Source organism: Argentina silus (assembly GCF_951799395.1).
Source record: "Argentina silus genome assembly, chromosome: 5".
NCBI lineage: Eukaryota > Metazoa > Chordata > Actinopteri > Argentiniformes > Argentinidae > Argentina > Argentina silus.
This window is the reverse complement of record NC_139659.1, coordinates 21,782,343-21,798,732: the sequence shown is the minus strand read 5'-3', so window position 1 is coordinate 21,798,732 and position 16,390 is coordinate 21,782,343. Positions and strand designations below refer to the sequence as shown.

The 16,390-nt window shown below is 45.9% G+C and overlaps 2 protein-coding genes and 1 long non-coding RNA gene across 3 annotated transcripts; 2 read left to right on the top strand and 1 right to left on the bottom strand.

The window, feature by feature from the left end:
* The first annotated feature begins 2,210 nt into the window (after positions 1 to 2,210).
* Positions 2,211 to 2,980, top strand: LOC310804531. Its single transcript, XR_014554212.1, has 3 exons — positions 2,211 to 2,550; positions 2,750 to 2,840; positions 2,956 to 2,980. It is a non-coding gene; the product is annotated as an uncharacterized lncRNA (long non-coding RNA).
* Positions 2,981 to 4,478: 1,498 nt separating this feature from the next.
* Positions 4,479 to 6,537, bottom strand: lyrm7 (LYR motif containing 7). Its single transcript, XM_083669467.1, has 5 exons — positions 6,353 to 6,537; positions 6,005 to 6,077; positions 5,693 to 5,763; positions 5,134 to 5,215; positions 4,479 to 4,888 (listed from the first exon to the last, which is right to left on the bottom strand). The coding sequence occupies exons 1-5, from the start codon at positions 6,368 to 6,370 to the stop codon at positions 4,815 to 4,817; spliced, it is 318 nt and encodes a 105-aa protein (XP_083525593.1). The 5' UTR covers positions 6,371 to 6,537; the 3' UTR covers positions 4,479 to 4,814.
* Positions 6,535 to 9,074, top strand: LOC310805225 (adenosine 5'-monophosphoramidase HINT1-like; the record flags this gene model as incomplete). Its single annotated transcript, XM_083670807.1, has 3 exons — positions 6,535 to 6,696; positions 7,027 to 7,131; positions 8,270 to 9,074. Coding segments are annotated over 3 exons (471 nt in total), but the record flags the coding sequence as incomplete, so codon positions are not given.
* Between the last annotated feature and the right edge of the window lie 7,316 nt (positions 9,075 to 16,390).

Below are 16,390 nucleotides of genomic sequence, written 5' to 3'. Positions count from 1 at the left end.
AACCATTGATTTGGATGCGTCTGTTGATAATGATCAAAATAAAATCTTCTCTGCTACCCGGGAGATTTTTTTCAATATGCAGAGGAAATTGGTTGAGTTATTTACACGAGAGTCGGTCACAAGTGGGAGGGCCTCAGCTTTATCTAATGGAGTGGAACCAACTCTAGAACTACAAGACATCAGTGATGAGGAACTTGCCTCCATTGACAATGCTCGTAGTGAGAGCTCTACATCCCTGAGATCTGGGAGTGTCTCTCAGGCCAGCTACTATGACGCTGTCACCAAAGAAGTCTTTGGTGAACTTGCAACCACATTCAGAACTGAGGTGGCAAGGGTAGAGTCCTCATTCTCTGTCAGGAGCCAGTCCTCCATTGAGTCCTTAGCGGCTGGTATGTTTGTGGAAGGCGTCATTTCTCAACTGGAGGATTATCCAACTTCAAAATCCCCCTCCCTCTGTGATGACATGTATCTTGAGGATTTAGAGGATGTCCTTCCCCAGGTCAGCCCAAGTTCCAGCTTAGATAGTCTGTCTAATGAGGACATTAGATGTGAGGCCATCGAGGCTGTTAGGAGGTGGCTGCTGAAGTCTGCCACGAGTATGTCTGTCCCCTGCAGCCCACCTAGCAGCACAGATATAGATTTCAATACGGAGGCCTCTGTTATTATTTACAAGTTTGTGGCAGACTTGAGGTCTATTACTCACTCAGCAGGGCCTGGTATCTCGAAGAAGGAATCTCTGCCTGTTGCCCTGAATCTAGTTCAGAGGCTTCAGAGAAGGCTGGAAGAGTTTTACACGCGGCTGTTGTCCTTTAACAGCACATGCCGCAAATCTCCCTTGGGACATGCTGGATCTATCCGTGGACCTCCTCTGATACAAGTGTCACAGGAGTCTTGCCAGAGTCAGCCTCTACTGTCAACGAGTGTCTCACCAGTGTCTCTCCGAGGCCCTGGGGTGAGCCAGCTCCAACTAGACCACAGCACCAAAGAGTTTCTGAGTGAGATTCTGGTCTTTTATAAGACAGAGGACGAGCGGACAGCCTCAGCTGGAACGACGGCGTTGGATGAGTCCCTCGCTGCCAGTGAGTTTGTGGAGGACACATTATCATGGTTGAAGGAATACTCTGTCTCCTCCTCATTATCATCAGCAGAGAGTATGTTTTCCAGGGCAGTCGTTAGTGGACTGTCCAATGAGAACTTTCAGAGGCAGGCCACTGAGAACGTGAGAGACATTCTCATGGGATCAGTGAGATGCTCTCCCAGCTCGTCTAGTTCTTCCCACTACTCTGGGTCAACTACCAGTTGGCTTAGCGAGTGTGATTTCTACCAACTGCTGCCCTCCACCTCCTCTATGTCACCTGCCAGTGCTGACTCTTCAGCATCAGACCTTGTTGGCACATTTGTGAAAGGCGTTAAGAGCCTCTTCCAGGATGTAGAGTCCTCACCCAGACCCAAAGTGCTGCCGACATACTCTGTGCTCCTCAGGGGAAGTGTGGGAGGTTCCGAGGCCTCTGAGATGTCACTGGTTAGTGGGCTTAGTGCTGATGAGGTGTCGGAGGTGAGACTGTGGTCTACAGCACTGAGCATATATAGAGATCTGCAGAGGAAGCTGAGGGAATTCTTTACTCAGAGGGAGAAACAAGTTGCTGAGCAAAGCCAAAGTGTATCCATGGCTAGGGTTAGAGACAGCATTAGCCAGGTATTGGTCGCCATTCAGGTTGACATGGAGGTGAGGTCAGAGGAAATGGAGACCTTGGTGGAGCTAAGGCGATGGCACAGTGCTGTATGTTCTCTGCGAGAGGAAGTAGAGATGGTGTGCAGTGAGGGTAGTCTCACTGGAACAGATGTTGTTTGGAAGTTTCGGGATGGAGCTTCCAGTGAGGAGCTGGTAGCTACAGCGCCACTCAGGGCCGCCTCCTCTCGATCCACTACCTCCGCCCAAAGCTCCATGTTTGATAATGTGCCTTTGCCTCTCCCTGGAACTCCGTCTCCCATTGTGATTCCAGTAGAAAATAGTTTCCCCATTGTCAGAAGCACAACCATCGATCCGATGAGACTTCAGAGAATTCAGTCAGTGACCCCAAAGAGGTGATGGCCGACCTGGTGAGCATCATGATGGACCACATGGACCCGGCAGTTCTCCAAGAGGTCACTTCTCCCAACACCGACCTCAGCAAACTTGAGGAGCTGCTGTCCCAGGGGAAGATCCGCACCCTGACCAACGCCCTTGTGGACAAACTCCAGGGGCTAATATCACTGCACAGCAGCCTACCAGTGGCTGGTGGGAAGAGTGTGTCAGACAGTTTGCTGTCCAGAATGACGTGGACAGAGAAGCATGCCATGTTGTGCTCTGATCTGGTCTATTTCTTTGCGGAGGAGTCAGTGAAGCATTTGCTTCTTCCCCAGGTGATGGACACCCTGTCAATGGGATCCGACACCAGACCAGCCTCCACAGCCTCACTCACACAGCCTCAGAGTGATGTGACTCTTCCGCAGGCTGAGCCTGTGGCAAAGAAAGGGAAATTTGGATTCCTTTCAAAGTTGAAGAGCAAGGTAAAAAAGAAACATAAAGCAGGTTTATAAGAATGCCACATTCTACATAATTCCACATTACATTCATGTAATGCAGTTTTCCAAGTTCATCATGAATATATATTCATCAGCAGTGATGTGGTGTGTTGTGAATGAAGGAGTTCAATACATTTATAGACATTTTCTGCCATTGATTCTTCTTCTGTAACAACTAATGTAGTGCCTCAAGAAGAGCAACCAGATTGTTGTCCAGCCTCCAGCCCCAGGATAGGAGGACACCAAGGTTGCCAATGATGATGGACACAGCATCGGTGAGTCACATATAGAACACATAGACCAAGAACATAATAACCAAACTAATAAAGTATTCTATTCTGCAGCTATAGGCCTAGTGAAGCTCACATGAACTCTCTCTCCTCTCTCTAGAACCCAGCACAGTGCCCACAGCTGTGACAACTCCCCATGAGGAGAGTGGAGCTTCTAAGAAGAAGCAATCCCTCCTCAAGAGGATGCTCACGGCTGTAAACAGACTTGGCCTGTGCTGCTGTCCATGCAAAAAACGCTCATCCAAGAAGACCCAATAACCGTCTTCATTCACTCAATTAAATATCATTGCATTCCATTCCTTTGGATTGTGTATTTTTCATATCTTATGAACTTGTTATGCTACTTGTTATGCTAACTGATAATTAACTGCTACAGACTTCTTCTCTTTGATCCAGTTCTGATACGTCTGGCATACACCAGCTCATAATCAGTTTACCACTAATCATAATCCGTCTGAACCGATCCACACATTATAAAGACATCTGTAGCATTACTCTTATTAAAACAACATGCAGTCCATTAAGAACATTTAGATTTGCAGCTCATTAAGAACATTTAGATATGCAGCTCTTTAAGAACATTTAGATATGCAACTCTTCAAGAACATTTAGATATGCAGCTCTTTAAGAACACCCACTGGTCATCTATGTTGCTACCATGGACGTCACATGGCACAAATGAAAGGAGTCCAACCACTAATATTAAGCTAGGTGTAGACGTAGTCACTTGTTCTGATACTAAGCTAGGCACAGACATAGTCACCTGTTATGATTTATACCTACGGGGTATGACTTAGGAGCAACCAGCTAACCTGGCATCTCTGAGACTGAGAGGTGTGTGTGTGTGTGTGTGTGTGTGTGTGTGTGTGTGTGTGTGGTAGGAGGTAGCATCTACCTGTCTGTCTGCCTGGGCTAGGAGGTAGCAGCTACCTGTCTGTCTACCTGGACTAGGAGGTAGCAGCTACCTGTCTGTCTACCTGGGCTAGAATGTAGCAGATACCTGTCTGTCTACCTGTCCTGTAAGGTAGCAGCAACCTGTCTGTCTGTCTAGGGTAGGAGGTAGCATCTACCTGTCTGTCTACCTGGGCTCGGAGGTAGCAGCTACCTGTCTGTGTATGTGGTGCAAATCATAGTAATATACAACAGTTAGGCACATTGTGTGTGGTCTTTGTTCATGTTACCTTTCTAACTTTCAAATTTTCTATGATTAACTCCAAGCAATTTAACACTCACAATGGGCACAATAAGGTCCAGAGCGACACACATTGTGAATTGGAATCATGTTATTCAATAGCCTCCAGAACTGACCTGCTCCTTAGTGGCGACAAGGTGTAACAACTGTTCTCAAAGGCATTACATCATAACAGGCTGAAACGTCAGCATTTTCAAAATTCTAAGAGAAGTAGTGACTTCGGCTTGGTATAAACTGATCAGAATAACAATAAGTGCAGGGTGTTCAGATAGAATGAATCAAATGCTAATTTCTGAAATATTTCCTGCATATTGGAATGGCCAGTGCAATCTATCAGGTTCAATGCAACATTTGCAAACTCAAACTAATATGATCATTTGAAGAAGAAGAGACCACACATAAGAGTTTGGGCATATCAATCATTCATTCATCAATAATCCAACAGCAAACAACAATTTATTTACAATGAACATTCCCTCTTGAGTTTTCATAGGCAAATCTATAGGTATCCCAGCTGTATGAAAAACTCTTAACCCCCCCCCCCTCCCCATATCATATAACATCATACAATAATACATGAAAATATGTTACACAATTCATGACGGATAAACTTGAATGGTTCCAAGGAGTGAGAGACAGTGTCCTCAATAGCTGTTGCTCTTCAATGACATGGAACGTTGTCTCGGCGAATCATTTATGTTGTTGGCAGGATATAAATAAATATGGTGAGTCTGGATTGGCTGATAGGGTTATCCTCGAACCTCTTCTCATGACGACTTCTTCCTCGGTTGGTCGCAGTACGGTACGTTCTCCAGAAGAAGGCTCTCTCTGGGTCGAAGCACTGCGGGATGACAACAAATACTCAATATGGAGGATAAACACTAGTGCACTAACATTAGAGGAAACCTATGCAAAATGAATACATGTAGGCATATTCCATAAAAAAAATCTAAAATGTGCATTATTATAGTATTTCTATAACCATATTAACCTCATATGATTATCTTATTTCATATCTATAAAAACAACCATAGAAACTTGAATGTGTTTGTGAGACTTGATCGATGGAAGAACAAAATGACTTACTAATTCTGCCCTCTTCTACATGCTCTGCTTGTATGACAGATTTCCGTAGGATCGTTTCCACGTCAGAGCCCATCTTAATCATCTGTGGACAGACAGACGACGTAATGACTTCTCTACACGACATGCCGCTTTCATGGACACAGATACAGCAAGAGCTCCTGGACTAAACCCTAGTTCACACTAAGGAGCCCAACCAAGCTGAGCCGAGTTGAGCTGTACTGGGCTAGCCTGGTTAGGTCTGCTTAGGCCTAGGACAATGTGTAAGGGAAATATTAGAGCCATCACAGGACGTTCAACCCTGTAGTGTATACAGTAAAGCCCAGAAGAAGCATCCTTAATCAATTTTCCATTGAAAAGTGCTGTTAGTCCAGGGCTTGGTTTAATCTGTGTCTAGGAAACCGCCTCTGTGTGTTCAGTCTAAAAGGACAGTTACACTGACATACAAACATATTTGAACACTAAAGCAGTTGACTTGTTTCTAAACGTTGACCAAGTGTGTCAGTCTACGCATCATCAATAGGAAACATGTTTTTGATGATGAAAGATAAATACACTCCACCTTTCTGATGTTTTCTTCTGCGGTCTCATTCTTGTTTTTTCTGAATCCCTCGTTTATCTGTAACCTTGCAGCTTTAGGAGGGGCAGAAACATAGATAATGAATCCACAAATCTGTAAATTACATGACCACATAGCCCTTTATGAATCATGACAAGAGACTATTACATCCAGTTTGTCAGTTTCAGAGCTGTTGCCCAACTTGCCCTCAAGCTGACAACTGTTGGGTATTTGACAGGCTGTATTAAGAAGACTTCTGCTAAAAGGAAACTAAGACCAATAACACAGAAACACATTTAAATGCCCCCCATTTACCTGTCAGTGCTCTGTTGTCATCTTTGAACACGTCCAGCCTGGTTCTGTGCAGTAATTTGAACACTCGGAGGACCTGTAGAAAGACACAGAATAAAACACATTCATTATTATCTTACTGTTTTGACTACACACAAGTTGCTATCACTCTCTGTATCGCCAATAGCACTGAACAGAAAGGGAGACAAGACGCTAGCTAGATAGCTCGATGCTACAAAACGTGAGCTCATGTATCCTACTCTACAGCCAGCTGGATGAGCACAAGTTATGAACGTATGCTATATACAGTCATTTTGAATGCACTGTGTAATGCTGTACACATGTCAACATCGAAAAGTTACCAGTACTAACCTTCATGCGAGACTCCATCTTGACTTTAGAGTACACAGACCGCAGCAAAGATCGTATACAAATCTCAGAGAACCAACTTCCGTTGACTTCCGCGTGTGCTGTACGGAAGTGCGGACAGGGCCAATCCAAAAATTGTCCTTCTCTTTCCGAACCAATGAACTGTCATCATTTTTAGCTTCTGAAGCCGAGATCCAAGAGCATCGGTGCGAAAGAAAACAATCGCTTCAGACGCCACGGCAGATGAGATAGCGAAGGCGCAGACTGCCCAGTCCGGCGGAGACACAATATTCGGGAAAATCATCCGCAAGGAGATTCCTGCAAAAGTATTCTATGAAGATGATCAGGTCTGCATTAATAAATTGTATTCGTATAACAATTTCCATGCAACGCCAGCCAGACTGCGCTTGCACACTTTATAAGCTTGCTATGCTAGCTATGCTATCATGCTTGCTTGCCAGCACTGCAGCACTTTGAAGTCATTAGCTAACATCTTAGCAAGGAACATTCTGATGCATTACAACATTCTTGTGCATTACAACGTTATAACGGTCACATATCATAAGAGCTATACATTAACCCAGTTGATTATGCTTTTTAGTCATGATTACATATAGTAAGGAATCAATGTAGACTAATACCAGTTTGTGTGTGTGTGTGTGTGTGTTGCAGTGCAGTGCATAGCCTTCCATGACGTTGCCCCACAGGCCCCCACTCACTTCTTAGTCGTCCCCAGAAAACCCATCGTCCAGCTGTCTAAAGCTGAGGAGGGAGATGCAGCTGTAAGTATGACAGGCACATACGCTAGCCTGCCGACTGTCCAATCACTAACACCAGGGCCTGTACTCACACAGCACCTCAGAGCAGGAGTGCTGATCTAGGATCAGGTCCCCACCTGTCCATTTGATCATATTCATTATGATCTAAAAGGCAAAACTGATCCTAGATCAACACTACTACTCTGAGACTCTTGGTGAACACTGACTCTGTTCCTCGAATCTCTCAGGGGAGGCTGGTGAAGGTAGAAATCAGAGGATGGGCTCATTGTCATGCTGCTGAGTGTCTGTGCAGGGTTTTGTTCCAGCCCCAAGACCTCCATTAGTGTCGCTGATTCAGGTGTGTTCATGTTGGTCTGGAACAAAGCCCTGCACACTGCAGCGGACTGTCGTTCTCTCAGCCAGAGTTGATGGTTGGCCTCTGCTGTTGAATAACAATGGCCACCAGATGGTGCTGTTTGCCTCAAATTGGAGACCCTGAGCCCAGTATTTCCAAAACTTTTAATCCGGATCAGAATGATCCAGATTCTGTTTTGCTATACAGGGTCAGATCGAGCTGGCCGATTTCCCCTATATGACTCAAAATCTGCCAGATTGATCTGATCCTGGATAGCAAAAAAATAATCCGGATCATTCTGATCTGGATTAAAAGTTTTGAAATACTGGGCCCAGGCCAGGGCATATTATGTTGTGCCATGACAACCATGCCTTGAGGACTTTGGCCCCATCATAAATGGAGCTCTCATGCTGCTTGACAGTCTGAAAGGAGATTTATCCAGTGAGTTTTCTCTGTAAAACCTGCAGTGACGTTCTGTTCCTGTTCATAGAGATAGGAGTGTATTCTCCCCGTTCCAGTTCCTCTGTCTGCATGTTTGTGTGTTTCTCTCCCAGGAGACAAGGCAGGTTGAAACACATGTCTCAATACACTATTCCTGTTTCACTAGCTCTCTCTTTCTGGTGACAGTGGAGGTAGAATACTTTCTCGTATTTTCAGTGTTGAAAACTGAATGAACAGAGGAACCCCGGTGGGTCCAGAGTCAAGGTGAATGCTGAAATTACAGTATTTAAACACCATTGCCACCACTGACTATTTGAATTACTTGTCTCTATCTCCCCCGCCCCCCCCCCACTCCCACCCCCTCAGCTCCTGGCTCACCTGATGTTGGTGGCTAAGAAGTGTGCCGACCAGGTGGGCCTGCCGAAGGGTTACCGGCTGATCGTGAACGAGGGTCCGGATGGAGGGCAGTCAGTCTACCACGTCCACATCCACGTCATGGGGGGACCCCCGGCTAACTGCCCTGTCCCTGCTCTCACACGCCCTGTGGACACCGTGCGTGGCAACATATAGGAGTGTTGCACCACACACACACACACACACACACACACACACATACCACCACTCATTGTCCGTCAACGACTGCTCCATACTGGGCAAGCTGGGCTGCATTCAGGAGGGAACATCGTTGTGAAACATTCGGAAACTAAATGTGTTGCGTGGAGCAGATTTATATCAGATGTAAACACATTGAATGCAGCTATCTGGAACAGAACAAGGGAGGCTAGTGGAGGCAGAAGTCGGAGGACAGGCTCTTTGTAATGCATGGAATGGAATGAGGAATGGTATCTAATAAATGTTTAATACCATTGCTCATTCCATTCCATGCATTACAATGAGCCGGTCCTCCGATTTCTACCTGCACCAGCCTCCCCTGGTACAGAATATATCCTAAGAAGTGGTATATGCCTAATTCCCACCACCCGTTGTCCCTAGGGACATGTCGAGTCAGGTGTCCTGTCAGCTCTGTTCATAATGTTATTTCTAGTATCTGCAACGTTCAGTAACGTTTCACCTTCCTGAATGTGACTCAGATAGTCCAACGCTGTCCCAAAGCTATTCTTCTTCTGTCAGTCTGTCATGTAGATGTGTACAGTCAATAAATGCACTTCCTATCCCCTTGGCTGACTGATGTCATCCTTTAGCTCACGAGGCTCGGCATGTTTGACTGACTCTGTAATGGCCTGAGAACGTTTGTGTATTTATGATGAAAGAGGAATTTAAATGTGTTCTGCATTGAGTTGGTGTTAATGCAAACATCGCTGCAGGCTTTGCCTTTTCTACTTGGGCTGTGTGGTGGCGTGTGTGTGTGTGTGTTTGTGTGTGTGGGTGTGTGAAAGAGAGAGAGAGAGCGATCGTGCCTACGGTTGCCGTAAGGGGTGTAATTATCGCTTTTCTTGAAGACTGAAATCGTGGAGTTTATTTAGCTTTTAATTACAGACTTCTCTGTCTCCGTCGTTCTCTTTGATGAAGTTTGGAGTCTTATCAGCATGTGAACAAAGAAATTAAAGGTTTTAACAAGATTCACAAGTAATCCCACACTTGTCCTGATTCGAGCTGCTTAGCCAGACTGCTTGAAGACTTAGCAATGCTCCACAAGGCCTTTCATCCTAGTCTTCATCCTAGTCGACAGTTATTATATTGTGCCTACAGATAGTAGGCCACTAGGGAGGGATGCTGAGACAAAGCATTTGCAACACACACACACACACACACACACACACACACATACACACACACATACACACACACACACACACACACACACAGTACTCAGGAACAGAACAAAGGGTTGTGTGAAGCAGGGATCTAATGTGGGTGTCTGAAATCAAGTGCTTCAGAAGAGAAGGCCCTAGTCTTGTCAGCCTATTAATATGCTAATTCGAAAGAAGTTTGCCTTTCTGCTTTTTGACAACTCATTTGGCTTCAACATAATGCATGTTGCACCCGTTAGGTTATAAATAGCTTATAAGGTTAGGTTATAAATAGCACCCTGTGTACTCTCATTATGGACTATGCCTGTTTGGAGGAAGATAATAAGCAGCGCATCCTATGACAGGTGAATGTGATTCAGCGGTGTGGTGTTATGATGGTGTTATTATGAATCTGGCAACGTGGAAAAGGAAATACGGTGTGGAAATTGGAAAATGTCACCACCTGTTAATTCACAACAGTAGACAGTACAAGATTGTCCCGCTCAGATTGTGACATTCATAAGCTACGCTGTAATAACGTTGCATGCCAACCATGACTTTGGATCAAAACCTGCATAGAAACAGAAAAACGATGCATACTCAAAAGGTGTTTTTAAAAGGTTTAAAAATGTTTCCCAGCTCTCTACTGGGGTACGGAAGTGCGGTCTCCAACGGGGTTTCCAATCGCCTTTTAACTATAATGCAGGTGATTGATGGTGATGACTGCTAACTATTTTGATAATGACACCCCAAACTCATGAAAAAGTTTATTGAAACATAAAAATAACAACAACAGTGAAAGTCGAAAGTGGCCAGCGGTAAGCTATTTGTAGTGAGGGTCAACGAGGAAACCTGACTTCTGTACCCCAGTAGAGGGGCGTGGCTTCAGATTTCCAGGATTTTAACATTTCTGGCGTGAGTATGTCAGTATGACAGGAAGTGAAGTGTCCTCGATGCTTACAGCTGAGAGGATCCTTTAGCCAACTGTTGCTTCAACCAATCATGAACCCCATTTCAACCCCATGAACCCCACTCCTTTAAATCTGCTTTTAAAGCTATACTTCCAAAACCATCACTCTCCAACTAACTAACTAGCTAACTAATTATGACTCACTCATCCAACATCCGACCACGATGGAAAGCAAGAAAAGTGAAGAAAAGGCCATATTGCCGCAGCCCAACATTAATATTTTTATGGAGCATAAATAATTGAGATGGCTTAATCTCTGATGGAGAGAGACATTAAGATTTCATGAGGCCACTTCTTCCATGCAGGGTAGCTCTCAGCCCCGGCCTATCTCCCTCCCTTCCTCCCTCCCTCCCTCCCTCCCTCCCTGCCTGTCTGCCATCCTCCTTCCCTCCCTCCCTCCCTGCCTGCCCCCTCCCTTCCTCCCTCCCTCCCTACCTGCCTGCCTGTCTGCCAGTCTGCCATCCTCCTTCCCTCCCTCCCTCCCTGCCTGCCATCCTTCTATCTTCCCTGCCTCCCACCCTCCCTCCCTCCCTGCCTCCCTCTCTCCCTCCCTGCCTCCCTCCCTTCCTGCCTAGAGGCATAAACTAGAGTGTTTGTCATCATCGAGGCATTCCAGTGGATGACTGCATCCTACCTCCGGCTCTTTGGTCGCCCACAGGACGTATCATCTTGTGTTGTGATGGATCTTTAATCTAGTGGAAGATGAATGTTTTATGCAACACTTGTCCTGTGCTACATACGCCCAACCCCAGCCTCCAACCTCCAGTCTCCAGCCTCCAGCCCCAGCCCCCAGCCTCCAGCCTCCAGCCTCCACCCTCCAGCCGAGTCTCAGCTCCCAGTCCCCAGTCTAGTCTCAGCCTCCAGCCCCAAGTCTAGTCTCAGCCTCCAGCCCCTAGTCTAGTCTCAGCCTCCAGCCCCTAGTCTAGTCTCAGCCTCCAGCCCCCAACCTCCAGCTCCTGCCTCTAGCCTCCAGCCCGCAGCCTAGTCTCAGCAACAGCTCCAGCCCTCAGCTTCCAGTCCCAACCTCCTCTCCTCCTCCAGCCCCAGCCTCAGCCCCAGCCTCCTGCTCCCTCTCCTCCCCCAACCTCCATCCCCAGCCAAGCTCAGCCCCCTCTCCTCCTCCAGTCCCAGCTCAGCTCAGCCCCCTCTCCTCCCCCAGCCTCCAGCCCCAGCCCGAGCCTCCAGCCCCCTCTCCTCCTCCAGCCCCAGCCTCCAGCCCCCTCTCCTCCTCCAGCCCTAGCCTCAGCCCCATCTCCTCCTCCAGCCCCAGCCTCCAGTCCCCTCTCCTCCTCCAGCCCCGGCCCCAGCCCAGCTCAGCCCCCTCTTCTCCTCTAGCCCCAGCCCCAGCCCCAATCCCCTCTCCTCCTCCAGCCCCAGCCCCAGCCCAGCTCAGCCCCATCTCCTCCTCCAGCCTCCAGCCTCAACCCCAGCCCCAGTCCCCTCTCCTCCCCCAGCCTCCAGCCTCAGTCCCCTCTCCTCCTCCAGCCTCCAGCCTCAGTCCCCTCTCTTCCTCCAGCCGCAGTCCCAGTCCCCTGCCTGCCTTCCTGGCATCTTATGAGAACCAGTGTTGCACAATTCTAGGACAAACACCATGGCCAACCTTAAATAATGAATTTTGGTGTTGCTATAAATAAAACTAGCATAGGGACTTGTCTAAATCTTGACACCCATGAAAGTGTAGTTGATGCTTAGGAGCCAGGGGCCACTTTGTTCAATTCAGTAAACGCAATATACTGTACAGTGTATGGCAATAGCTAAACCTTGTCCTCTGATTGGCTGGTGTAGACGGTAGAGGGTGATGGCTAGGGGACCGATTTGGGGAGGAGAGACCGGGGTTACCTTGAGAAAACTCCGGGAAGAAGGATGTCCAAGCCAAAGAAAGAAGGAATACACCCATCCAAAAATACGAACTTCATTGAGTATTATCTCCTCAAACACACACACACACACACACACACACACACACACACACACACACACACACACACACACACACACACACACACACACACACACACAAACCTAACAGCCCTAACCCATAACATTTACAAGTCCTGAATAAAACGGAACATTTGACAAGGTGTAATTAAATGATACGTTACGTATGAATGGCTGTCACAAAAAATGCATTTCATCACGTCTCGTCTGAGCGGCGCGCGAACAGGGGCGATCCGATAGAGCGGTCGGCGTTCGTAGCGGATAGGGACGTTTATAGAGCCATAAATCCACGGCGGGGATATAGACCGGGACAGCCGTAACTCAGACCTGCTCCTGTCCCAGGCCTGGTCTAATCACAGTCACGGCCGGGGCAGCAACCCCACGTGTGTGTAGCAGGTCAGAGGACACACTGCAGCAGGTGATGGATCGTTACGACCCTGTCAGGCGGGAAATAGATTTGATCGGATGAGTCATCTGGGAAGGAAGGTCTCAGGCTGTGTTTCAGTCAGAGGCCGGCGGTAGAGGCAGAAATAATCGGAGGACGGGCTCATTGTGATCCACGGAATGGTATGAGGAATGGTATGAAACAAGTTCCTCATTCCAGTCCATGCATTACGATGGGCCCGTCCTCCGATTTCAGCCACCACTGGTTTTAATATCCACACTAACATAAGCTACTGCTCAGACTGCAGGGCCAGTATGTGTTATGTATGCCAGACATGTTGTTAGACTGCAACCTCTGTGACACAGGGATAACTGCCAACACCGACGGGATATTAAGCCTCTCTATCTTCAAGGGAGAGTTTTTCATAGGCTGTATACGGTTAACTTCTCAAATATATATATTATGATTCATTTATTTCCCTGCCTTTTTCAATTATGATGAACGTATATTAATGTATAAACGATATATGAATGATGACAAGAATATTTATCGCGTGGCAGGCTTACAGTAACAGTACATTAGTCTTTCAATCATTTGACACATGCTGTATTTATTTACGATGAGGTAATAGCATTTCGCTGATTGAACTGGTTAGCCGACCAAGTCAATCCTCGCAACAATCACTCACAGCTCTGAAACAGTCTTGAAATGTGTGTGTGTGTGTGTGTGTGTGTGTGTGTGTGTGTGTGTGTGTGGTGTATGTGTGCGTGTGCGTGCAGGGTTGGGTGTGTTTGTGTGTGTGTGTGTGCGTGTGCGTGTGTGTGTGTGTGTGTGTGTGTGTGTGGGGTTGGGTGTGTGTGTGTGTGTGTGTGTGTGTGTGTGTGTGCGGGGTTGTGTGTGTGCGTGTGCATGTGTGTGTGTGTGTGTGTGCGCGCGCGTGTGTGTGTTTGTGTGTGTGTGTGTGTGTGTGTGTGTGTGTGTGTGTGTGCGCAACACTCCTTCATGTTGCCACGCATGATGTCCACAGGCGTGCAAGTTATGGACAGAGGGCTCTGATTGGTTGAGAGGGCTGAGAGTGAGAGATGTATGTTCACTGCTCCCATACTGGTTGATTTATGAGGTCTCTCTAGTGTTTTAAATCACTCATTCACTCACACACACACACACACACACACACACACACACACACACACACACACACACACACTAACCCTAATGGACCCACACTTGGCTGATCAGAGAGTGGTTTTATTCCCTGATTAATCAAGTCTGCTGCTCGACCTCAGACTGGTACAACACTCTGCCTGCGTCTCACTGACCATCAGCCTGTCTGTGGCAGGGGAGGCTGGTGGAGGAAGAAATCAGAGGACAGGCTCATTGTAATGAATGAATAAGGAGTGATATCTAACACGTTTTTTTATACCATTGCTCATTCCATTCCATGCATTACAATGAGCCAGTCCTCCGATTTCTACCTTCACCAGCCTCCTGTAATACAGAATCTATCTATCTATCTATCTATCTATCTATCTATCTATCTATCTATCTATCTATCTATCTATATTCGGAAAGTATTCAGACCCCTTCACTTTTTCCACAATTTGTTGTGTTATAGACTCAATTTAAATTAAAATGGATTAAATTAAAATAATTTGCCATCAATCCACACACAATATCCCATAATGACAAAGCAAAAACAGGTTTTTAGAAATTTCAGTAAATTTATTAAAATTGAAATACAAAAATACCTCATGTACATAAGTATTCAGACCCTTTGCTATGACACTCTTAAAATGAGCTAAAATGCATATGTCATCAACAAATCACTCAATAAGTTGAACTGAGACCATCTTAATGCAAGGATAATAGTTCATATCATTTTGGAATTAATATCTTTGTTTTTATAGGGTCTCAGATTTGCATAGGAATCAATTACGCACTGTGTAGATTAGGATGTCACTACCAACTCAGCAAATTTCATAATTTTCTTTTGATCCTGACAAACTCCCCAGTCCTAAAAATGTGTTTTCTCTTTGTCATTCAGGGGTATTGTGTGTGGATTGATGGCAAATTCTTTTACTTTAATCCATTTTAAATTGAGTCTATAACACAACAAAATGTGGAAAATTTAAGGGGTCTGAATACTTTCCGAAGGCACTTTATATCTTGTCAGCTCTGTTCATGATGTCATTTCTAGTATCTGCAACATTCAGTAATGCTTCACCTTCCTGAACGTGACTCAGATAGTCCAACGCTGTCCCAAAACTACTCTCTTCAGTGTCAGTCTGTCATGTCGATCTGATGGGAAGAGATATGTACGGTCAATAAATGCACTTGGAATGGAATGGAATGAGGAATTGTATCATGTAAGGAGGAATGGTATCAAACACATGTTTGATACCATTCCTCATTCCATTCCATGCATTACAATGAGCCCGTCCTCCGATTTCTACCTCCACCAGCCTCCCCTGGCTTGTCGGAGGAGAGTGTTGTAGGCTGTCCATGAGCTGAGGGAAGCGGGGGTGCAAGGTGCTCAACTAGAACAAGACTTGATTCCTGAATAATTATGGGGCAAAGTGAGGAGAGAGGAGAAGGCTCACAGGAGGTTGAATCCCTGTTCTACTTGATCATTCATCTCACATCTGTAGGAAGCTGGTAGAAACAGCACACATCCCAAGAGGTTGACATGGGGAGTCTGTTGAATCTCCATACAACTGTACCTGATACCTGATACTTGTTCCTACGTGATGTAGCATAACCTCTTCCCCAGGCTATTGCGCACAACGTATATAAGCCTGGAATAACATTGACTCAAACCTGGCCTTAGTGGGAGTGAATTTACTTTGAGTAAAGTGTTTGTTATTATTTGATTTCAGCGAATCACATGGCTGCGAGGTGTAGTTCCAAATCAGAAACGTGTGATGTGCAAGCACTGGGGGGGAAGTGCTGTGGGAGATGATTGATGTGAGGTAAAGCCAACAGTTATGCGCTGTCCGTTTTTTGACAGTCTTTCTATTGGCTTAAAGAAGGCCAAGTTTGACGTGTTGGTCCTCCAGACCTTTCTGGTATATGGGTGTAAGTGTCTGGCAACAAGATTACTTTCAATATGACTAAGATTACATTCTAAGTGTGTTGAAAGAACATCTGAAATAATCTATTATAAGTATACTTAAATATAAATTAGGAGGGGTCCATTTAACATATTTCAAATATAGTTAATATGCTAAACCTACCTAATTTATAATTTAATATATACAACTTAAATACAGTTTAAGCTGGGTAATTTTGGTGTCCTTCAAAATACTGTAAGGTTGTTGGAAATCTGCCACCTCTGGTCACCGCTGCAAAATTCTATCCTCCCGAAAGTGTCTGGGAATGAGACTAGATTTAGCATTACCTGGGCATCACAACAACAATGAAACTGCAGTACAGTACCCCCAGGG